General features: G+C 45.5%; 1 protein-coding gene across 1 annotated transcript; it reads left to right on the forward strand.

Annotated features, from left to right (window-relative positions):
* The first annotated feature begins 241 nt into the window (after window positions 1-241).
* Window positions 242-22,275, forward strand: LOC123058828 (uncharacterized). The gene is made up of 2 exons (XM_044481499.1): window positions 242-870; window positions 22,069-22,275. Exons 1-2 carry the CDS (start codon window positions 420-422, stop codon window positions 22,206-22,208), a joined length of 591 nt encoding a protein of 196 aa, XP_044337434.1. The 5' UTR covers window positions 242-419; the 3' UTR covers window positions 22,209-22,275.
* The last annotated feature ends 3,691 nt before the right edge of the window (window positions 22,276-25,966 follow it).

A 25,966-nucleotide genomic window follows, 5' to 3' on the forward strand; every position in this document is an offset into this window, starting at 1 on the left:
TGGGATTACTTTAGAAGTTGATGAATCGACCGTTCATAAACCTGAATATGCTAGAATCCTTCTCGGTTGTAGAGAGGTTGAGAAAATTCCCCCTTCAGCTGAAGGAATGCTGGGAGAACAGTATTATGATTTTTTCTATGAAGTTGAAAAAGTTGTGACTGTGGGTGCTGAGAAAAGTCAGTCCTATACTGCTGTGGATAGCAGTGCATCTCCTTCCTTCCCCAAGAAAGTGAGGATGGACTCATATCCTGCTTCTTCCATGGGGCAGGGGGAGACGAATACATCCGTGACTGGTAATTTTTCCTCTCAGAACTATGGTAAGGGTATGCAGAGGCTTCCGGCAGTGGCTGAGAGTGAAGAAGAAGATGAGAGTGAGGAAGGTAACAACACAGAGCTTCTGAAAAAATGTTTCTGATAAAATGGCCAGAGAACATGCGGCTGAAAAAATGTCTTATTGTGGATCTCAATCTGATAAAAAATCATGTGAGAATGTCTCTGAGGATTTGAAAATGGAAGAGATGACTGAATCTCCCAGTAATGAGATCAGTGCGCATCAAGGTGCTTGGGGGATGATTACTCCTGTTCCACCCTCACCTCTGTTTGTGTGTCACGATGTGAATACTTATGGGAATGCTTTTCCTCCCTTGTCAGACTATGTGGTTTGGCCCTCCCTGCCTCACATTGTGCCTCTCGAAGAGGGTTTCATGGAAGGAGGAGAAAACTGCAGTGTCTATACAGTTGAATCTCCCTCTGGATCCCCAATTCATGATTGCATGAGTCAGGGAGAAGATATCCCGCGCAGACAGAAGCAGAAGTTGGAGAAGGTGGGAGATGTGGCCACCAACAGAATGAAGAAGCGCAATTTGGAAGGTACGAATATGCCCAGCTCAAAAAATCAATTTTCTGCTTTATCTGACTCTGCCATTATACTGCGTGCATCTTTGATGGGGGTACAAATACCTGATGATGACTTTGCTACTGTTGATATTTTACGTGAATTAGAACTTTCTAGATGTCTGTTGCAGGATAAAAACATTGATAGTAATTCGCAAAAAATAATTGTCAGTGATGGGTTTGGCAATGATGTGCCCCTCTCTTTAACATGGGGCGATGATAGTGGAGATATTGAAGAACCATTCATCCTGGTTCAATCTAAAAACAAGAAAAAGAAGTATCACCGTAAGAAATCGGTGGTGGTTTTATCTCCCAATAAATCCAGCGGGCCTGTGACTAGAAGTCAACAGAAAAAGGGGGTGGGTAAGGCTGCTATGGAACCTGGCAGACCTACCAGAGTGAGAGATAAACCCGATCGGTATAAATGAAAGGGGTTTTTTGGAATTGTAGGGGAGTGGGTAAAAAAGGCATGTCCACCTGCCTCATTGACATGATAAGTGCCAATGAATTGGATTTTATTGGACTTCAGGAAACTATGAAGAAGTCGTATACTCCTGCTTTCTTTAGGCAAATTGACCCTTATCAGAAGTTTCATTGGGAATGGATCCCTTCAAGGGGGAAATCTGGTGGCATTCTTTGTGGGCTTAACAAGGAAAATTTTGATATCCTTACGACTAAGTGTGGTAAATATATCCTGCAGCTGAACCTGTTCGATAAGAATAAAAATTGTAGCTGGGCCTTGATGACTGTGTATGGTGCTGCACATGATGAACAGAAGCCTGAATTCATTGCTGAACTGTCATCTATGTGTCACAGCAGTAATATTCCTTATCTAGTTGGGGGAGATTTTAATATCATTCGGCATGGTGGGGAGAAGAACAAAAAAACATATATGTCCCACTTCTCGGAGGTGTTTAATTCTGTTATTCATCTACTTGGGTTGAGAGAGATTTATATGACTGGTGGGTGTTATAACTGGTCAAATAAACAAGAAATCACAACTTTGGAAAAGCTAGATAGAGTTCTCATGTCTCCTGAGTGGGAGGATCTATACCCTCTTGCTTCTGTACATAAGTTGGTCAAGGATATATCAGATCACAACCCTTTGTTAGTGGATGGTGGGAGTGCCTCCTCTAGAACACCAGGTAGCAGGTGTTTTAAATTTGATAATGCTTGGCTCAGTAATCCAGAATTCTTCCCTCTGGTTTCTGAGATCTGGTCGAGGCCTGTATACACTTCAAACCCCATTGACTCCTTGAATATTAAACTTAAGAGGATTAAGAAGCTTTTTAAGGGCTGGGGATCTAATTTGTTTGGTCACAATAAGATCAGGAGAAAAATTATCAAGCTCGAGTTGCAGGAGCTTGAAAAACTGGAAGAGACTGATGGTTTATGTGGGGATGCCTACACTAGGAAGTTGGATATTCTAGTGGAGCTTAATAAGATGTATGTGGAAGAAGAACTACACTGGCATCAATTCTCTAATGAGAGGTGGCTTCTGAAAGGAGACAATCACACTGGTTTCTTCCATAAAGTAGCCAATGGCCGTCGTAGGAAAAACTCCATGATCTCCCTGGAGTGTGGGTCCACTATTATTGAGGGCACTAAAAACCTTCTGGTCCATGCTACTGAATACTATAAATCCTTATTTGGTCCAGCTCCTGGCAATTTATGTCAGATAGATGCTGCTCTATGGTCTCAGGATGAGATGATTACTCCTGGTGACAATGAGGAATTAACTCGACCTTTTTCGTTAGAAGAAATCAAGAAAGCTTTGTTTAGCATGAATTCTAACTGTGCCCCTGGTCCAGATGATATTCCTGTAGAACTCTATCAACACTGCTGGGAGGTAGTAGCCCAAGACCTTCTATGCTATTTGATTGGTTTCATGATGGCAAGCTAGATGTACAACGACTTAACTATGGCATCATAACCTTGTTGCCTAAGTCAACTGATGCTAGTAGGATCCAACAATATAGACCCATTTGTCTATTGCGCTGCCCCTACAAACTACTTACAAAAGCCATGGATATTAGAGCTAGCAAATATGCACACAAGCTTTTTAGTATTCACCAGAATGCTTTTATTAAGGGGAGATACATAGTGGATGGAATCCTATCTCTCCATGAAATTTTGCATTATACTCATTTCAGAAGGCAGGTGGGAGTGGTTTTGAAACTTGACTTTGAAAAAGCATATGACAAAGTCAATTGGGACTTTTTGCTTGACTGTCATAGGAAACGTGGGTTTAATTCTAAGTGGTGTGGGTGGGTCTCGCAAATACTGAAGAATGGCACAGTTAGTGTCAAGATCAATGATGAAGTGGGACCTTACATCCAAAGTGCTAAGGGGGTGAGGCAGGGGGATCCTCACTCCCCTTTCCTGTTTAATATTGCGGTTGACTGTCTGACCAAAATGGTACTTACAGCACAAAAAATGGCCTCATTAAAGGTTTAGCTGCTGATCTTATTGAGAATGGGGTTTGCATCCTGCAATACGCGGATGACACAGTACTTTGTTTTGAGCATGATATTGACAAAGCTGTGAATATCAAGCTCTTGCTTTATCTCTTCAAACTTATGTCTGGGCTTAAGATCAATTTTGAGAAGAGTGAAATATTTAGTATCGGGGGGATAATGATCCTGATTTGGTGTATGCCAACATGTTTGGGTGTCAAGTGGGCACACTTCCCATGAAATATCTGGGAGTCCCTGTTACTTATTCTACCCTCAAGAATGCGGATCTAGATTTCCTTGACGGAAAAATGATCAAAAAACTTGATGCCTGGGTAGCATATGCAACATCTTCTGGAGCTAGACTAACGTTGCTAGGGTCCAGTTTGGATGGAATTCCCTCTTTCCTCATGTCAATGTTCCTTTTTAATAAGACCTTTATTGAGAAGCTGGATAAACATCGCAGACGTTTCTTTTGGAGGAGGAAAATAAGAAACATGGATACCATATGGTTAAGTGGACGAGGATATGTCGATCGAAAAGGATTGGGGGATTAGGGATTAAAGATCTTCATAAACAAAATATTGCCCTACTTGTTAAGTGGTGGTGGAAGTTAGAAACAAGTGATGGGCTATGGCAGCGTATTGTAAGAGCTAGATACTTCAGGAACAAAATAGTGGCTACCATTCGGAGCCGCTTTTCAGACTCTCCCTGCTGGAAAGCAATTATGAAGGTCAAGGATTCTTATATGGCAGGAAGAAAAGTTAAAATCGAAAGTGGAAACCTGGCTAGGGTCTGGTATGATCCGTGGGCTGAGAATATTGCGTTGAAAGATCACTTTCCTGATCTATTTGGTATTTGCCAGGAGCAGGAATGCACGGTTGCATCTTGGGCGACTAACAACTATGAGCTGGGCTTTAGACGTAGACTGGTTGGGGTGTTGGGTGAGCAGTGGGCTTGGATGGTTATGGAGGCTAAGAAACTGTCGTTGAATGACTCCCCAGATAGAATCTTGTGGGATTTTGATAGTAAAGGGAAGTTTACTACTAAATCCTTATATGTATGGTTGGAAAGAAATCTTTCAGGTCCTAACTATAGGATGGTATGGAAAGCACCTATTCCGCTGAAAATTAAGATTTTCCTTTGGCAGCTGTTTCAGAACGCAGTTCTCACTCGTGATAATATGCGCATTAGAAACTGGCCTGGAAATCCTGCGTGCTCCTTCTGTAATGAAGTCGAGACTGTTGGGGAACGTAGCAGAAATTCAAAATTTTCCTACGTGTCACCAAGATCTATCTATGGAGAGACCAGCAACGAGTAGAAAGAGAGTGCATCTACATACCCTTGTAGATCGCTAAGCGGAAGCGTTCAAGTGAACGGGGTTGATGGAGTCGTACTCGTCGTGATTCAAATCACCGATGATCCTAGTGCCGAACGGACGGCACCTCCGCGTTCAACACACGTACAGCCCGGTGACGTCTCCCACGCCTTGATCCAGCAAGGAGAGAGGGAGAGGTTGAGGAAGACTCCATCCAACAGCAGCACAACGGCGTGGTGGTGGTGGAGGAGCGTGGCAATCCAGCAGGGCTTCGCCAAGCACCATGGGAGAGGAGGAGTAGGAAGAGAGGTAGGGCTGTGCCAGAACTTCGTGTATAGCTCCCATGCGCCTCCCCACTATATATAGGGGTGGAGGGGCTGGTTTCTTGCCCTCCAAGTCCATTGGGGCGTTGGCCAAGGTGGGAGGAAAGAAATCTCATTATTTCCTTCCCCACCGATTGTTATCCCCCCTTTTTAGGGATCTTGATCTTATCCCTTCGGGATATGATCTTATTCCTTCTAAGGGGGGATCTTGGTGCGCCTTGACCAGGGGTGTGGGGCCTTGCCCCCACTACCCACGTCCATGTGGGCCCCCCATGCAGGTGGGCCCCACTCCGGAACCTTCTAGAACCTTCCCGGTACAATACCGAAAAATCCCGAACATTTTCCGGTGGCCAAAATAGGACTTCCCATATATAAATCTTTACCTCCGGACCATTCCGGAACTCCTCGTGACATCCGGGATCTCATCCGGGACTCCGAACAACATTCGGTAACCACATACAAACTTCCTTTATAACCCTAGCGTCATCGAACCTTAAGTGTGTAGACCCTACGGGTTCGGGAGACATGTAGACATGACCGAGACGTTCTCCGGTCAATAACCAACAGCGGGATCTGGATACCCATGATGGCTCCCACATGTTCCACGATGATCTCATCGGATGAACCACGATGTCAAGGACTTAATCAATCCCGTATTCAATTCCCTTTGTCTATCGGTATGTTACTTGCCCGAGATTCGATCGTCGGTATCCAATACCTTGTTCAATCTCGTTACCGGCAAGTCACTTTACTCGTTCCGTAACACATCATCCCGTGATCAACTCCTTGGTCACATTGCGCATATGATGATGTCCTACCGAGTGGGCCCAGAGATACCTCTCCGTTTACACGGAGTGACAAATCCCAGTCTCGATCCGCATAAAACAATAGATACTTTCGGAGATACCTGTAGTGCACCTTTATAGTCACCCAGTTACGTTGTGACGTTTGATACACCCAAAGCACTCCTACGGTATCCAGGAGTTACACGCTCTCATGGTCGAAGGAAGAGATACTTGACATTGGCAAAGCTCTAGCAAATGAACTACACGATCTTTTGTGCTAGTCTTAGGATTGGGTCTTGTCCATCACATCATTCTCCTAATGATGTGATCCCGTTATCAACGACATCCAATGTCCATAGCCAGGAAACCATGACTATCTGTTGATCACAACGAGCTAGTCAACTAGAGGCTCACTAGGGACATATTGTGGTCTATGTATTCACACGTGTATTACGATTTCCGGATAATACAGTTATAGCATGAATAAAAGACAATTATCATGAACAAGGAAATATAATAATAATACTTTTATTATTGCCTCTAGGGCATATTTCCAACAGTCTCCCACTTGCACTAGAGTCAATAATCTAGTTCACATCGACATGTGATTAACACTCACAGGTCACATCGCCATGTGACTAATACCCAAGAGTTTACTAGAGTTAGTAGTCTAGTTCACATCACTATGTGATTAACACTCAATGAGTTTTATGTTTGATCATGTTGCTTGTGAGAGAGGTTTTAGTCAACGGGTCTGAACCTTTCAGATCTGTGTGTGCTTTACAAATCTCTATGTCATCTTCTAGATGCAGCTACCACGCTCTATTTGGAGCTATTCCAAACAACTGTTCTACTTGGAGCTATTCTAAATTATTGCTCCATTATATGTATCCGGTCTCTCTACTCAGAGCTATCCGGATAGATGTCAAGCTTGCATCGTCGTAACCTTTACGACGAACTCTTTTACCACCTCCATAATCGAGAAAATTCCTTAGTCCACTAGTTACTAAGGATAACTTTGATCGCTGTCCTGTGAGCCATTCTTGGATCACTCTTGTACCCCTTGACTGACTCATGGCAAGGCACACTTCAGGTGCGGTACACAGCATAGCATACTGAAGAGCCTACGTCTTAAGCATAGGGGACGACCTTCGTCCTTTCTCTCTATTCTGCCGTGGTCGAGCTTTAAGTCTTAACTTCATACCTTACAACTCAGGCAAGAACTCCTTCTTTGACTGGTCCATCTTGAACACCTTCAAGATCATGTCAAGGTATGTGCTCATTTGAAAGTATTATTAAGCATTTTTATCTATCCTTATAGATCTTGATGCTCAATGTTCAAGTAGCTTAATCCAGGCTTTCCATTGAAAAACACTTTCAAAATAACCCTATATGCTTTCCAGAAATTCTACGTCATTTCTGATCAACAATATGTCAACAACATATACTCATCAGAAATTCTATAGTGCTCCCACTCACTTCTTTGGAAATACAAGTTTCTCATAAACTTTGTACAAACCCAAAATTTTTGATCATCATCAAAGCATACATTCCAACTCCGAGATGCTCACTCCAGTCCTTAGAAGGATTGCTGGAGCTTTGCATACTTATTAGCATCTTTCGGGATTGACAAAACCTTCCGGTTGTATCACATACAACCTTTCCTCATTAAAATCGTCGAGGAAACAATGTTTTGACATCCTATCTGCAAGATTTCATAAATAATGCAGTAATCGCTAATATAATTCCAACAGACTCTTAGCATCGCTACGAGTGAGAAAATCTCATCATAGTCAACTCCTTGAACTTGTCGGAAAACATCTTAACGACAAGTCGAGCTTTCTTAATGGTGACATTTACCATCATTGTCCGTCTTCCTTTTGAAATCCATCTGTACTCATTAGCCTTACGACCATCGAGCCGTTCTGCCAAAGTCTACACTTTGTTTTCATACATGGATCCTCTCTCGGATTTTATGGCCTCAAGCCATTTATCGGAATCCGGGCCCACCATCGCTTCTCCATAGCTCGTAGGTTCATTGTTGTCTAGCAACATGACCTTCAAGACAGGATTACGTACCACTCTGAAGTAGTACGCATCCTTGTCATCCTACGAGGTTTGGGAGTGACTTGATCCGAAGTTTCATGATCAATATCATAAGCTTCCACTTCAATTGGTGTAGGTGCCACAGGAACAACTCCCTGTGCCCTGTCACACACTAGTTGAAGAGACGGTTCAATAACCTCATCAAGTCTCCACCATCCTCCCACTCAATTCTTTCGAGAGAAACTTTTCCTCGAGAAAGGACCCGATTCTAGAAACAAACCATATTGCTTTCGGATCTGAATTAGGAGGTATACCCAACTGTTTTGGGTTTCCTATGAAGATGCATTTTATCCGCTTTGGGTTCGAGCTTATCAACCTGAAACTTTTTCATATAAGCGTCGCAGCCCCAAACTTTTAAGAAACGACAACTTAGGTTTCTCTAAACCATAATTCATACGGTGTCATTGTTGGAAATATGCCCTAGAGGCAATAATAAAAGTATTATTATTATATTTCCTTGTTCATGATAATTGTCTTTTATTCATGCTATAACTGTATTATCCGGAAATCGTAATACACGTGTGAATACATAGACCACAATATGTCCCTAGTGAGCCTCTAGTTGACTAGCTCGTTGTGATCAACAGATAGTCATGGTTTCCTGGCTATGGACATTGGATGTCATTGATAACGGGATCACATCATTAGGAGAATGATGTGATGGACAAGACCCAATCCTAAGCATAGCACAAAGATCGTGTAGTTCGTTTGCTAGAGCTTTGCCAATGTCAAGTATCTCTTCCTTAGACCATGAGATCGTGTAACTCCCTGATACCGTAAGAGTGCTTTGGGTGTACCAAACGTCACAACGTAACTGGGTGATTATAAAGGTGCACTACAGGTATCTCCGAAAGTGTCTGTTGGGTTGACACGGATCGAGACTGGGATTTGTCACTCCGTGTAAACGGAGAGGTATCTCTGGGCCCACTCGGTAGGACATCATCATATGTGCAATGTGACCAAGGAGTTGATCACGGGATGATGTGTTGCGGAACGAGTAAAGTGACTTGCCGGTAACGAGATTGAACAAGGTATTGGATACCGACGATCGAATCTCGGGCAAGTAAAATACCGCTAGACAAAGGGAATTGAATACGGGATTGATTAAGTCCTTGACATCGTGGTTCATCCAATGAGATCGTCGTGGAACATGTGGGAGCCATCATGGGTATCCAGATCCCGCTGTTGGTTATTGACCGGAGAACGGCTCGGTCATGTCTACATGTCTCCCGAACCCGTAGGGTCTACACACTTAAGGTTCGGTGACGCTAGGGTTATAAAGGAAGCTTGTATGTGGTTACCGAATGTTGTTCGGAGTCCCGGATGAGATCCCGGACGTCACGAGGAGTTCCAGAATGGTCCGGAGGTAAAGATTTATATATGGGAAGTCCTGTTTTGGTCACCGGAAAAGTTTCGGGCAATATCGGTATTGTACCGGGACCACCGGGAGGGTCCCGGGGGTCCACCAAGTGGGGCCACCAACCCCGGAGGGCTGCATGGGCCATGTGTGGGAGGGAACCAGCCCCAGGTGGGCTGGTGCGCCCCCCCACAAGGGGCCCAAGGCGCAGGGGAGAGTGGGAGGGGGCAAACCCTAGGGCAGATGGGCCCTAAGGCCCATGCTCCCTGCGCCTCCCTCTCCTCCCCCTCCTGGCCGCCGCCCCCTTTGCCATCTAGGGCTGGCCGCACCCCTTGGGGGTGGGAAACCCTAGAGGGGGGCGCAGCCCCCTCTCCCCCTATATATATTGAGGCATTGGGCTGCCTAGAAGACACGAGAATCTCTCCCTTATCCCTCTTGGTGCAGCCCTGCTTCTCCTCCTCCTCTCCCATGGTGCTTGGCGAAGCCCTGCGGGATTGCCACGCTCCTCCACCACCACCACGCCGTTGTGCTGCTGTTGGATGGAGTCTTCCTCAACCTCTTCCTCTCTCCTTGCTGGATCAAGGCGTGGGAGACGTCACCGGGCTGTACATGTGTTGAACGCGGAGGTGCCGTCCGTTCGGCACTAGGATCATCGGTGATCTGAATCACGACGAGTACGACTCCATCAACCCCGTTCACTTGAACGCTTCCGCTTAGCGATCTACAAGGGTATGTAGATGCACTCTCCTTCTACTCGTAGCTGGTTTCTCCATAGATAGATCTTGGTGATACGTAGGAAATTTTTTTGAATTTCTGCTACGTTCCCCAACAGTGGCATCATGAGCTAGGTCTATTGCGTAGATTCTTTGCACGAGTAGAACACAAAGTAGTTGTGGGCGTTGATGTTGTTCAATATGCTTACCGTTACTAGTCCAATCTTGTTTCGACGGTATTGTGGGATGAAGCGGCCCGGACCGACCTTACACGTACTCTTACGTGAGACAGGTTCCACCGATTGACATGCACTTGGTGCATAAGGTGGCTAGCGGGTGCCAGTCTCTCCCACTTTAGTCGGAACGGATTCGATGAAAAGGGTCCTTATGAAGGGTAAATAGCAATTGGCATATCACGTTGTGGTTTTGCGTAGGTAAGAAACGTTCTTGCTAGAAACCCATAGCAGCCACGTAAAACATGCAAACAACAATTAGAGGACGTCTAACTTGTTTTTGCAGGGTATGCTATGTGATGTGATATGACCAAGAATAATGTGATGAATGATATGTGATGTATGAGATTGATCATGTTCTTGTAATAGGAATCACGACTTGCATGTCGATGAGTATGACAACCGGCAGGAGCCATAGGAGTTGTCTTTATTTTTGTATGACCTGCGTGTCATTGAAGAACGCCATGTAACTTACTTTACTTTATTGCTAAACGCGTTAGTAATAGAAGTAGAAGTAGTCGTTGGCATGACAACTTCATGAAGACACGATGATGGAGATCATGATGGTGGAGATCATGGTGTCATGCCAGTGACAAGATGATCATGGAGCCCCGAAGATGGAGATCAATGGAGCTATATGATATTGGCCATATCATGTCACAACTATATAATTGCATGTGATGTTTATTATGTTTATGCATCTTGTTTACTTAGGACGACGGTAGTAAATAAGATGATCCCTTACAAAATTTCAAGAAGTGCTCTCCCCTAACTGTGCACCGTTGCTACAGTTCGTCGCTTCTAAGCACCACGTGATGATCGGGTGTGATGGATTCTTACGTTCACATACAACGGGTGTAAGACAGTTTTACACAGCGAAAACACTTAGGGTTAACTTGACGAGCCTAGCATGTGCAGACATGGCCTCGGAACACGGAGACCGAAAGGTCGAGCATGAGTCGTATAGCAGATACGATCAACATGAAGATGTTCACCGATGATGACTAGTCCGTCTCACGTGATGATCGGACACGGCCTAGTTGACTCGGATCATGTGATCACTTAGATGACCAAAGGGATGTCTATCTAAGTGGGAGTTCATAAGATGAACTTAATTATCTTGAACATAGTCAAAAGACCTTTTGCAAATTATGTCGTAGCTCGCGCTTTAGTTCTACTGTTTTAGATATGTTCCTAGAGAAAATATAGTTGAAAGTTGATAGTAGCAATTATGCGGACAGTAGAAAGCTTATGTCCTTAATGCACTGCTCAGTGTGCTGAACCCCAAACGTCGTTTGTGGATGTTTCGAACATCGAACATACACGTTTTGATAACTACGTGATAGTTCAGTTAAATGGTTTAAGTAGAGGCACCAAAGACGTTTTCGAAACGTCGCGGAACATATGAGATGTTTCGAGGGCTGAAATTGGGATTTCAGGCTCGTGCCCACGTCAAGAGGTATAAGACCTCCGACAATTTTCTTAGCCTACAAACTAAGGGAGAAAAGCTCAATCGTTGAGCTTGTGCTCAGATTGTCTGAGTGCAACAATCACTTGAATCGAGTGGGAGTTAATCTTCCAGATGAGATAGTGATGTTTCTCCAAAGTCATTGCCACCAAGCTGCAAGAGCTTCGTGATGAACTATAACATATCAGGGATAGATATGATGATCCTTGAGGTATTCGCGATGTTTGACACCGCGAAAGTAGAAATCAAGAAGGAGCATCAATTGTTGATGGTTGGTGAAACCACTAGTTTCAAGAAGGGCAAGGGAACAAAGGGATACTTCATGAAACGGCAATTCAGTTGCTGCTCTAGTGAAGAGACCCAAGGTTGAACCCAAACCCGAGACTAAGTGCTTCTGTAATAAGGGGAACAGCCACTGGAGCAGAATTACCCTAGATACTTGGTAGATGAGAAGGCTGGCAAAGTCGATAGAAGTATATTGGATATACATTATGTTAATGTGTACTTTACTAGTACTCCTAGTAGCACCAGGGTATTAGATACCGGTTCGGTTGCTAAGTGTTAGTAACTCGAAATAAAAGGCTACGGAATAAACGGAGACTAGCTAAAGGAGAGCTGACGATATGTGTTGGAAGTGTTTCCAAGTTTGATATAATCAAACATCGCACGCTCCCTCTACCATCAAGATTAGTATTAAACCTGAATGGTTTATTGAATCTCGATCGTAGTGATACACATTTTCATGCCAAAAGATATAAGATAGTAATGATAGTACCACTTACTTGTGGCACTGCCATGTAAGTCATAATGGTATAAAACGCATGAAGAAGCTCCATGTTGATGGATCTTTGGACTCACTCGTTTTGAAAAGTTTGAGACATGCGAACCATGTCTATTGGTGTATATGCATGAAGAAACTCCATGCAAATGGATCGTTTGGACTCACTTGATTTTGAATCACTTGAGATATGCAAATCATACCACATGGGCAAGATGACTGAAAAGCCTCGTTTTCAGTAAGATGGAACAAGATAGCAACTTGTTGGAAGTAACACATTTTGATGTGTGCAGTCCAATGAGTGCTGAGGCATGCAGTGAATATCGTTATGTTCTTACTTCACAGATGATTCGAGTAGATGTTGAGAATATTTACTTGATGAAACACAAGTCTGAATTATTGAATGGTTCAAATAATTTCAGAGTGAAGTAGAAGATCATTGTGACAAGAGGATAAAATGTCTATGATATGATCATAGAGATGAATATCTGAGTTACGAGTTTTGGCACACAATTAAGACATTGTGGAAATTGTTTCGCAATTAATACCGCCTGGAACACCATAGTGTGATGGTGTGTCCGAACATCATAACTGCACCCTATTGGATATGATGCATACCATGATGTCTCTTATCGAATTACCACTATCGTTCATGGGTTAGGCATTAGAGACAACCACATTCACTTTAAATAGGGCACCACGTAATTCCGATGAGATGACACCGTATGAATTATGGTTTAGAGAAACCTAAGTTGTCGTTTCTTAAAAGTTTGGGGCTGCGACGCTTATATGAAAAAGTTTCAGGTTGATAAGCTCAAACCCAAAGCGGATAAAATGCATCTTCATAGGAAACCCAAAACAGTTGGGTATACCTCCTAATTCAGATCCGAAAGCAATATGAATTGTTTCTTGAATCGGGTCCTTTCTCGAGGAAAAGTTTGTCTCAGAAAGTTGAGTGGGAGGATGGTGGAGACTTGATGAGGTTATTGAACCGTCACTACAACTAGTGTGTAGCAGGGCACAGGAAGTTGTTCCTGTGGCACCTACACCAATTGAAGTGGAAGCTTATGATAGTGATCATGAAGCTTCGGATCAAGTCACTAACGAACCTCGTAGGATGACAAGGATACGTACTACTTCAGAATGGTACAGTAATCCTGTCTTGGAAATCATGTTGCTAGACAACAATGAGCCTACGAGCTATGGAGAAGCGATGGTGGGCCCGGATTCCGATGAATGGCTTGAGGCCATAAAATCCGAAAACGGATCCATGGACTTTGGTAGACTTGCCCGATGATCGGCAAGCCATTAAGATAAATGGATCTTTAAGAAGAAGACGGACGTGGATGGTAATGTCACCATCTATGAAGCTCGACTTGTGGCGAAAAGTTTTTTCACAAGTTCAAGGAGTTGACTACGATGAGATTTTCTCATCCGTAGCGATGCTTAAGTCCGTCGGAATCATGTTAGCATTAGCTGCATTTATGAAATCTGGCAGACGGATGTCAAAACGAGTTTCCTTACCAACTTTCGTAAGGAAAGATTGTATGTGATACAATCAGAAAAGTTTTGTCGATCCTAAGGATGCTAAAAGGTATGCTAGCTCCAGCGATCCTTCTGAGGACTGGAGTAAGCATCTCGGAGTTGGAATGTATGCTTTGATGAGATGATCAAAGATTTTGGGTTTATACAAAGTTTATGAGAAACTGGTATTTCCAAAGAAGTGAGTGGGAGCACTATAGAATTTCTGATGAGTATATGTTGTTGACATATTGTTAATCAGAAATGACGTAGAATTTCTAGAAAGCATATAGGGTTATTTGAAAGGTGTTTTTCAATAGAAAACCTGGATTAAGCTACTTGAACATTGAGCATCAAGATCTATAAGGATAGATCAAAATGCTTAATAGTACTTTCAAATGAGCACATACCTTGACATGATCTTAAAGGTGTTCAAGATGGACCAGTCAAAGAAGGAGTTCTTGCCTGAGTTGTAAGGTACAAAGTTAAGACTTAAAGCTCGACCACGGCAGAATAGAGAGAAAGGACGAAGGTCGTCCCCTATGCTTAAGACGTAGGCTCTTCAGTATGCTATGATGTGTACCGCACCTGAAGTGTGCCTTGCCATGAGTCAGTCAAGGGGTACAAGAGTGATCCAAGAATGGCTCACGGGACAGCGGTCAAAGTTATCCTTAGTAACTAGTGGACTAAGGAATTTTCTCGGTTATGGAGGTGATAAAGAGTTCGTCGTAAAGGTTACGACGATGCAAGCTTGACGCCTATCCGGATAGCTCTGAGTAGAGAGACCGGATACATATAATGGAGCAATAATTTAGAATAGCTCCAAGTAGAACAGTTGTTTGGAATAGCTCCAAATAGAGCGTGGTAGCTGCATCTAGGAGATGACATAGAGATTTGTAAAGCACACACGGATCTGAAAGGTTCAGACCCGTTGACTAAAACCTCTCTCACAAGCAACATGATCAAACATAAAACTCATTGAGTGTTAATCACATAGTGATGTGAACTAGACTACTGACTCTAGTAAACTCTTGGGTATTAGTCACATGGTGATGTGACCTGTGAGTGTTAATCACATGGCGATGTGAACTAGATTATTGACTCTAGTGCAAGTGGGAGACTGTTGGAAATATGCCCTAGAGGCAATAATAAAAGTATTATTATTATATTTCCTTGTTCATGATAATTGTCTTTTATTCATGCTATAACTGTATTATCCGGAAATCGTAATACACGTGTGAATACATAGACCACAATATGTCCCTAGTGAGCCTCTAGTTGACTAGCTCATTGTGATCAACAGATAGTCATGGTTTCCTGGCTATGGACATTGGATGTCGTTGATAACGGGATCACATCATTAGGAGAATGATGTGATGGACAAGACCCAATCCTAAGCATAGCACAAAGATCGTGTAGTTCGTTTGCTAGAGCTTTGCCAATGTCAAGTATCTCTTCCTTAGACCATGAGATCGTGTAACTCCCTGATACCGTAAGAGTGCTTTGGGTGTACCAAACGTCACAACGTAACTGGGTGATTATAAAGGTGCACTACAGGTATCTCCGAAAGTGTCTGTTGGGTTGACACGGATCGAGACTGGGATTTGTCACTCCGTGTAAACGGAGAGGTATCTCTGGGCCCACTCGGTAGGACATCATCATATGCGCAATGTGACCAAGGAGTTGATCACGGGATGATGTGTTGCGGAACGAGTAAAGTGACTTGCCGGTAACGAGATTGAACAAGGTATTGGATACCGACGATCGAATCTCGGGCAAGTAAAATACCGCTAGACAAAGGGAATTGAATACGGGATTGATTAAGTCCTTGACATCGTGGTTCATCCGATGAGATCATCATGGAACATGTGGGAGCCATCATGGGTATCCAGATCCTGCTGTTGGTTATTGACCGGAGAATGTCTCAGTCATGTCTACATGTCTCCCGAACCCGTAGGGTCTACACACTTAAGGTTCGGTGACGCTAGGGTTATAAAGGAAGCTTGTATGTGGTTACCGAATGTTGTTCGGAGTCCCGGATGAGATCCCGGACGTCACGAGGAGTTCCGGAATGGTCCGGAGGTAAAGATTTATATATGGGAAGTCCTGTTTTGGTCACCGGAAAAGTTTCGGGCGATATCGGTATTGTACCGGGACCACCGGGAGGGTCCCGGGGGTCCACCAAGTGGGGCCACCAACCCCGGAGGGCTGCATGGGCCATGTGTGGGAGGGAACCAGCCCCAGGTGGGCTGGTGCGCCCCCCACAAGGGGCCCAAGGCGCAGGGGAGAGTGGGAGGGGGCAAACCCTAGGGCAGATGGGCCCTAAGGCCCATGCTCCCTGCACCTCCCTCTCCTCCCCCTCCTGGCCGCCGCCCCCTTTGCCATCTAGGGCTGGCCGCACCCCTTGGGGGTGGGAAACCCTAGAGGGGGGCGCAGCCCCCTCTCCCCCTATATATATTGAGGCATTGGGCTGCCTAGAAGACACGAGAATCTCTCCCTTCTCCCTCTTGGTGCAGCCCTGCTTCTCCTCCTCCTCTCCCATGGTGCTTGGCGAAGCCCTGCGGGATTGCCACGCTCCTCCACCACCACCACGCCGTTGTGCTGCTGTTGGATGGAGTCTTCCTCAACCTCTTCCTCTCTCCTTGCTGGATCAAGGCGTGGGAGACGTCACCGGGCTGTACGTGTGTTGAACGCGGAGGTGCCGTCCGTTCGGCACTAGGATCATCGGTGATCTGAATCACGACGAGTACGACTCCATCAACCCCGTTCACTTGAACTCTTCCGCTTAGCGATCTACAAGGGTATGTAGATGCACTCTCCTTCTACTCGTAGCTGGTTTCTCCATAGATAGATCTTGGTGATACGTAGGAAATTTTTTTGAATTTCTGCTACGTTCCCCAACAGTCATCTCATCGGAATTACGTGGTGCCCTATTTAAAGTGAATGTGGTTGTCTCTAATGCCTAACCCATGAACGATAGTGGTAATTCGATAAGAAACATCATGGTACGCACCATATCCAATAGGGTGCAACTATGATGTTCGGACACACCATCACATTATGGTGTTCCAGGCAGTATTAATTGCGAAACAATTTCCACAATGTCTTAATTGTGTGCCAAAACTCGTAACTCAGATATTCATCTCTATGATCATATCATAGACATTTTATCCTCTTGTCACAATGATCTGCTACTTCACTCTGAAATTACTTGAACCATTCAATAATTCAGACTTGTGTTTCATCAAGTAAATATACTCAACATTTACTCGAATCATCTGTGAAGTAAGAACATAATGATATTCACTGCATGCCTCAGCACTCATTCGACTGCACACATCAAAATGTGTTACTTCCAACAAGTTGCTATCTTGTTCCATCTTACTGAAAATGAGGCTTTTCAGTCATCTTGCCCATGTGGTATGATTTGCATATCTCAAGTGATTCAAAATCAAGTGAGTCCGAACGATCCATTTGCATGGAGTTTCTTCATGCATATACACCAATAGACATGGTTCGCATGTCTCAAACTTTTCAAAAACGAGTGAGTCCAAAGATCCATCAACATGGAGCTTCTTCATGCGTTTTATACCATTATGACTTACATGGCAGTGCCACAAGTAAGTGGTACTATCATTACTATCTTATATATTTTGGCATGAAAATGTGTATCACTACGACCGAGATTCAATAAACCATTCCTTTAGGTGCAAGACCATTGAAGGTATTATTCAAAAATAGAGTAACCATTATTCTCCTTAAATGAATAACCGTATTGCGATAGACATAATCCAATCATGTCTATGCTCAACGCAAACACCAATCTCGGTGGTAGAGGGAGCGTGCGATACTTGATCATATCAACCTTGGAAACACTTCCAACATATATCGTCAGGTCACCTTTAGCTAGTCTCCGTTTATCCCGTAGCTTTTATTTCGAGTTACTAACACTTAGCAACCGAACCGGTATCCAATACCCTGGTGCTACTAGGAGTACTAGTAAAGTACACATTAACATAATGTATATCCAATATACTTCTATCGACCTTGCCAGCCTTCTCATCTACCAAGTATCTAGGGTAATGCTGCTCCAGTGGTTGTTCCCCTTATTACAGAAGCACTTAGTCTCGGGTTTGGGTTCAACCTTGGGTTTCTTCACTAGAGCAGCAGCTGAATTGTCGTTTCATGAAGTATCCCTTTGTTCCCTTGCCCTTCTTGAAACTAGTGGTTTCACCAACCATCAACAATTGATGCTCCTTCTTGATTTCTACTTTCGCGGTGTCAAACATCATGAATATTTCAAGGATCATCATATCTATCCCTGATATGTTATAGTTAATCACGAAGCTCTAGCAGCTTGGTGGCAATGACTTTGGGGAAACATCACTATCTCATCTGGAGGATCAACTCCCACTCGATTCAAGTGATTGTTGTGCTCAGACAATCTGAGCACAAGCTCAACGATTGAGCTTTTCTCCCTTAGTTTGCAGGCTAAGAAAATCGTCGGAGGTCTTATACCTCTTGACGTGGGCACGAGCCTGAAATCCCAATTTCAGCCCTCGAAACATCTCATATGTTCCGCGACGTTTCGAAAACGTCTTTGGTGCCTCTACTTAAACCATTTAATTGAACTATCACGTAGTTATCAAAACGTGTATGTCCGATGTTCGCAACATCGACAAACGACGTTGGGGTTCAGCACACTGAGCGGTGCATTAAGGACATAAGCTTTCTACTGATCGCATAATCGCTACTATCAACTTTCAACTATATTTTCTCTAGGAACATATCTAAACAGTGGAACTAAAGCGCGAGCTTACGACATAATTTGCAAAAGGTCTTTTGACTATGTTCAGGATAATTAAGTTCATCTTATGAACTCCCACTTAGATAGACATCCCTCTGGTCATCTAAGTGATCACATGATCCGAGTCAACTAGGCCGTGTCCGATCATCACGTGAGACGGACTAGTCATCATCGGTGAACATCTTCATGTTGATCGTATCTACCATACGACTCATGCTCGACCTTTCGGTCTCCGTGTTCCGAGGCCATGTCTGCACATGCTAGGCTCGTCAAGTTAACCCTAAGTGTTTTCGCTGTGTAAAACTGTCTTACACCCGTTGTATGTGAACGTAAGAATCCATCACACCCGATCATCACGTGGTGCTTAGAAGCGACGAACTGTAGCAACGGTGCACAATTAGGGGAGAACACTTCTTGAAATTTTGTAAGGGATCATCTTATTTACTACCGTCGTCCTAAGCAAACAAGATGCATAAACATGATAAACATCACATGCAATCAAATAGTGACATGATATGGCCAATATCATTTTGCTCCTTTTGATCTTCATCTTCGGGGCTCCATGATCATCATCGTCACCGGCACGACACCATGATCTCCATCATCATGATCTCCATCATCGTGTCTTCATGAAGTTGTCACGCCAACGACTACTTCTACTTCTATGACTAACGCGTTTAGCAATAAAGTAAAGTAGTTTACATGGCGTTCTTCAATGACACGCAGGTCATACAATAAATAAAGACAACTCCTATGGCTCCTGCCGGTTGTCATACTCATCGACATGCAAGTCGTGAATCCTATTACAAGAACATGATCAATCTCATACATCACATATCATTCATCACATTCTTCTTGGCCATATCACATCACATAGCATACCCTGCAAAAACAAGTTAGACGTCCTCTAATTGTTGTTGCATGTTTTACGTGGCTGCTATGGGTTTCTAGCAAGAACGTTTCTTACCTACGCAAGACCACAACGTGATATGCCAATTTCTATTTACCCTTCATAAGGACCCTTTTCATCGAATTCGTTCCGACTAAAGTGGGAGAGACTGGCACCCGCTAGCCACCTTATGCACCAAGTGCATGTCAATCGGTGGAACCTGTCTCACGTAAGAGTACGTGTAAGGTCGGTCCGGGCCGCTTCATCCCACAATACCGTCGAAACAAGATTGGACTAGTAACGGTAAGCATATTGAACAACATCAACGCCCACAACTACTTTGTGTTCTACTCGTGCAAAGAATCTACGCAATAGACCTAGCTCATGATGCCACTGTTGGGGAACGTAGCAGAAATTCAAAATTTTCCTACGTGTCACCAAGATCTATCTATGGAGAGACCAGCAACGAGTAGAAAGAGAGTGCATCTACATACCCTTGTAGATCGCTAAGCGGAAGCGTTCAAGTGAACGGGGTTGATGGAGTCGTACTCGTCGTGATTCAAATCACCGATGATCCTAGTGCCGAACGGACGGCACCTCCGCGTTCAACACACGTACAGCTCGGTGACGTCTCCCACGCCTTGATCTAGCAAGGAGAGAGGGAGAGGTTGAGGAAGACTCCATCCAACAGCAGCACAACGGCGTGGTGGTGGTGGAGGAGCGTGGCAATCCAGCAGGGCTTCGCCAAGCACCATGGGAGAGGAGGAGTAGGAAGAGAGGTAGGGTTGTGCCAGAACTTCGTGTATAGCTCCCATGCGCCTCCCCACTATATATAGGGATGGAGGGGCTGGTTTCTTGCCCTCCAAGTCCATTGGGGCGTTGGCCAAGGTGGGAGGAAAGAAATCTCATTATTTCCTTCCCCACCGATTGTTATCCCCCCTTTTTAGGGATCTTGATCTTATCCCTTCGGGATATGATCTTATTCCTTCTAAGGGGGGATCTTGGTGCGCCTTGACCAGGGGTGTGGGGCCTTGCCCCCACTACCCACGTCCATGTGGGCCCCCCCCCATGCAGGTGGGCCCCACTCCGGAACCTTCTAGAACCTTCCTGGTACAATACCGAAAAATCCCGAACATTTTCCGGTGGCCAAAATAGGACTTCCCATATATAAATCTTTACCTCCGGACCATTCCGGAACTCCTCATGACGTCCGGGATCTCATCCGGGACTCCGAACAACATTCGGTAACCACATACAAACTTCCTTTATAACCCTAGCGTCATCGAACCTTAAGTGTGTAGACCCTACGGGTTCGGGAGACATGTAGACATGACCGAGACGTTCTCCGGTCAATAACCAACGGCGGGATCTGGATACCCATGATGGCTCCCACATGTTCCACGATGATCTCATCGGATGAACCACGGTGTCAAGGACTTAATCAATCCCGTATTCAATTCCCTTTGTCTATCGGTATGTTACTTGCCCGAGATTCGATCGTCGGTATCCAATACCTTGTTCAATCTCGTTACCGGCAAGTCACTTTACTCGTTCCATAACACATCATCCCGTGATCAACTTCTTGGTCACATTGCGCATATGATGATGTCCTACCGAGTGGGCCCAGAGATACCTCTCCGTTTACACGGAGTGACAAATCCCAGTCTCGATCCGCATAAAACAATAGATACTTTCGGAGATACCTGTAGTGCACCTTTATAGTCACCCAGTTACGTTGTGACGTTTGATACACCCAAAGCACTCCTACGGTATCCAGGAGTTACACGCTCTCATGGTCGAAGGAAGAGATACTTGACATTGGCAAAGCTCTAGCAAATGAACTACACGATCTTTTGTGCTAGTCTTAGGATTGGGTCTTGTCCATCACATCATTCTCCTAATGATGTGATCCCGTTATCAACGACATCCAATGTCCATAGCCAGGAAACCATGACTATCCGTTGATCACAACGAGCTAGTCAACTAGAGGCTCACTAGGGACATATTGTGGTCTATGTATTCACACGTGTATTACGATTTCCGGATAATACAGTTATAGCATGAATAAAAGACAATTATCATGAACAAGGAAATATAATAATAATACTTTTATTATTGCCTCTAGGGCATATTTCCAACAGAGACAGCAAATCATTTGTTCTTTACCTGTTCGCTTGCTCGGTCGGTTTGGGGGGTGTTGGGCATGACGGCCGGGGTTTCATGTTGCCCTCACTCTCTGTGGCAAAGCTTAACTTGGCTTTATAAGTTCTTTCCGGATGGGAAAAAGTTTTACATGATGATTATTGCTGCAATATGCTGGGGAATTTGGACCCTCCGCAATAAAGTCACATTTGATAATCATATTGTTCGTTCTCCTCTTGAGGCTATTTTCACTGCATGCTCGTTTTTGCTGTACTGGGCAGGTTTGCTAAAGGAAGAAGAAAGGGCGAAGCTCCAGGCTGGAGTGAAGAGGTTGGCTCACGCGGCTGCTGCGCTGGCGGACAGGTCCCTCCCTCGAGGCAGATCCCTTTTGGGTGACAGAGAAGGGATCCAGATTGGTTAGCAGTGCTCAGCGCTCGGTCCTTTTGCTTGCCGCCTCCCACTGGGGTTTGATGCCCGCTGGTTTTATGTCTTCTGGTTAAGGTTAGCCTAGTCGCAGATGTTGTTTAACTTGCCTCATCCTGGGATTTCCTCTCCTGTCGTTTTTGGGCTGCGGTTTGTGAGTGTCATCAGGTTTTCGTCCCATGGCGGGGTGGTCCGTTCCAGGATCATCCTGCGGTGGGTTTCCTGATGGTGCGCCAGCTCGCTCTCCCCTTTCAGCTTCATTTGATCTCAAAAAGTTTATATCTTTCATCCTGTTAGTTGTAGTGGTTTAGGCACTAAGAACATCTGGATACAGACTGATGTATTTCCGTTGATTGCGAAATTAATGGAAAGGGGTTGAGAGCCCGGTTGGAAAAAAATTCCATTTGGTATATTAATATAATTCCATTAGGAGTGCCAACGATCTAAATATTGCAGTCCCAGGACCCACATCCACTGCGGAGCTTAGTTGAAGCAAAACTGTGTTGTGGCTGCCCAGTTTTGCTTCAAAACAATGGGCCAAAGAAGAAAAATGGGTTGTGAGAGAAACAGACATGCACTCTCATTAAGTTTGGCCCGCCCAATTGTTGACTGTAGCTCCGCCACTGCCCACATCATCCCTCGCTCATCGAAAACCCGCATGCAAGGCCCATGAAAGGCACATGACTATCAAGTTTGCGCTCATACGACCAAAACAACTCAGGGTGTTGGATCGGCTCAGTCTCTTGGGGCGTGTTTAGTTGCAGTAGTGAACACTAGTTGCATTGCATACACATCTCAACCCAGCCTGACTCTGAAAAAACAGCCTCATATGCGACATCTGCAAGTTGTTTGGTTGCCTGCATATGGATTTCCTGCATTAGGGGATCAACTTTGGCACGTTATTTGGTTGCCCGCATTGTCTCGGCGCATACAACTACACGTTATTTGGTTGCCCACATGGGGTATGATTAAGAGCTAGCACTTGCACTTAGTACATAGGGTTAAGAGCTAGCAGAGGAAGGGGGAGAAGAAATGCAGTGTGCGCCGGACCATGGCGACTGCCGTGGAGAGTGACTGTGGCGCCGTGTCCGACGTGACGAGCACGAAGTCATGGGCGAGCGACCCCGCCGGTGAACTAGTTGGAGTGCTCGCGCAAAGACAGTGGACAGAGGAGGAGAAATGCAGTGCTCATGCAATGGCATCGTCAGCGTAGTAGGACGAGAGAGAGGAGCTGAGATGATCGACGCTGGAAATGACTCTAGTGTAGTAGGACGGGAAAGAGGAGGCCGGGAGGAGGCCAAGATGATCGACCCCGTCGGTGGCAGAGAACAGAGAAGAAGAACCCCGTCAGTGTGTGCGCCATGGCGGCTTAACTACAGTAGGATCATGGAGAGAAGGCCGAGATGAACGACGACAACGATGATGCTACCACAACAAGAAGTGAGAGAGGAGATCGAGAGAAACCACGCCGACTAGAGTAATAATTAAGCAGTGTCTTAAATCACAGCACACATATCCATATGTACAACCATGAGAAATATGTAGATCTTCTCGTCTACGATCGTCGAAACAGGGAACTTGCAACACGAATGTTGTGCATTACTGCGAGATTAGGCTGCAGGTCAAAGGAAATTTCTAGAGGTTGAAGAAGACACCATGTAAACACCTCGCATCCCTCCCATCTCCACTCGTGCAAGGGCCTGCTCGCTTGCGCTCGCCTCGGCCTGGCTCGCAAGAAACTGCCGATCTGACCGTTTCCAGCGAGCCAGGCCCAGAGGTGCTTTAAGAAGCGTGCGATGCAGGCCCAACAGTGAAACCAGACAACCAAATAGGTCTCTTCCTTCGCGCGCGGGCCTGGTTGGGCTCGATGCGGGCAACCAAACACGCCCTTGAAGGTGCTCATAGGGATAGCGTGTGTGTGCAAGCATTCATAGGGGTGAGTGTATGTGCATATGTATGAGCGTCTATATTTGTACTGTATTGAAAAAAACTCGAGTGTTGGATTATTTGCCCTATTTTATTTTGAGAAAACACGCATACTCATTCGATTGATCCCATTGTGTTGTTCGCCGCCTAGTGTGTGTGACATGTGCCCCGTGGCCCACGCATGCCGTTCCTCATCTTCTTAACGGTGGGGTGTCAATGGCTTCGCGATGTCATATGTGTTGCGAAGGGGCTTTGCAACATCGTCCATGTTGCAAAGGGGCTTCGGAACAAGTGGCGGCTGAGTGTTGCAAAGGGGTTTGTTGTGGATGCAACATAGGCCACGCCGCGGAGGTACGAAACGCTTCGGGTGAGCACAACAATGGCTCTTGTTGCGAACGCCCGAGCACAACATGAGTTAAATTGCAAGCGGCTGCAACAGAGATTGGACGACTGTCTTGCACGCCATCCAACTGTTGCCGAGGCGGCCGATCCGATCCGATAATCACCTGGCCGACGGCTAGCGTCGCATTTTTTGATGATTTGCTCTGTGTTATCTCAATGGACGGTGCCCCGCCCCACATGGAAGTTTCACAGGAGGGGGAGAAGGTGAGAGATAATCAAAGCGAGGACTAAAACGAAGCAAATGATTCAAAAATTCCACTCAGCGCGCCAGTGAGAAACCAGCATGAACGAGATTCCCGGCCGAACCGATCACAGATTCACGGTACACTCGACCCGTCTCGACGGCACCATGAGCTGCAGCACCAGCGGGCACTTGACCGACAGCGTGCTCGCCGAGGTCGTCACCACCCCGCCGTACCTGTACCGCACTTCCCCGTCGAGCCACAGGTCGACGGGGAAGGCCGCCGCCGTCAGGTCGTCGGCCGAGGTCCCTCCGAGCACGGCCCGCATCCTGTCCGCGCAGTTGGCGGCCTGGAACGACATCGGCAGGGCGACCCGGTCGAAGCTCCGGCCGCGGTAGATGCCCTCCGCGTGCAGCAGGTCGTAGTAGACGCCCACGCGCCTGTTGGGGTTGGTGATGATGAGGCCGGCGGTGAGGTTGAACGACATTACCGGCGAGGCCGCCGTCGAGTTCACGAGGAACCAGGACAGCGTCGCGGCGTCAACGGCCACCTGGACCTCGCTGGGGCGGTAGATGAGCCAGACGAGCAGCGCGACGACGCCGGCGCTGTAGCCGTAGGCGTGGATTTCCTGCGGCGGCTGCTGCATGGCTAGAGGCAGACGAGGCGACGTGGACACGAGTCGCACGAGGAACCGATGGATATATATATATATATATATATATATATATATATATATATATATATATATATAGCGGACGATCGTTGTATACTTGTATTTTCTTGACAGGAGAGGACGACGTTGTGGAAGGGTGATACGATGCTGTGGCGTTGTTTCAAGGCTAGATACAATGCCAGTGCAACACGTATGGCAAGAATCCGACGAGACCTTCAAGGCTCGTAGCTGCAGCACAGCTATTTCAAGTGCACGACGACAGGAGATGCCTAAGAAACTCCGGCAGCACGGACAAGAAGGACAGAGGGTACAACCGTGGAAATGCACGGCGAAGTCTAGCGCAACTACTTGGAAATTGATAAGAGTGAACGAAATGGAGCAACGACAAGTGATAGCATCAGGAATCCGAGTATGAGATGCAGCTACCTGTCCGGTGCTAAATTTTGCTGGCTGGATAATTAGTTTACACTGCTCCTGTGTGGGGTGACAAGAGTTGTCCACAAGGAGAACAGACTGACAGCAAACATGAAAACACATCCGCTCGAATCCGGGCGAGTGTGATAGACAGCTAAA

The sequence above is a fragment of the Triticum aestivum genome, chromosome 3A, assembly GCF_018294505.1.
Source record: "Triticum aestivum cultivar Chinese Spring chromosome 3A, IWGSC CS RefSeq v2.1, whole genome shotgun sequence".
Taxonomy (NCBI): Eukaryota; Viridiplantae; Streptophyta; class Magnoliopsida; order Poales; family Poaceae; genus Triticum; species Triticum aestivum.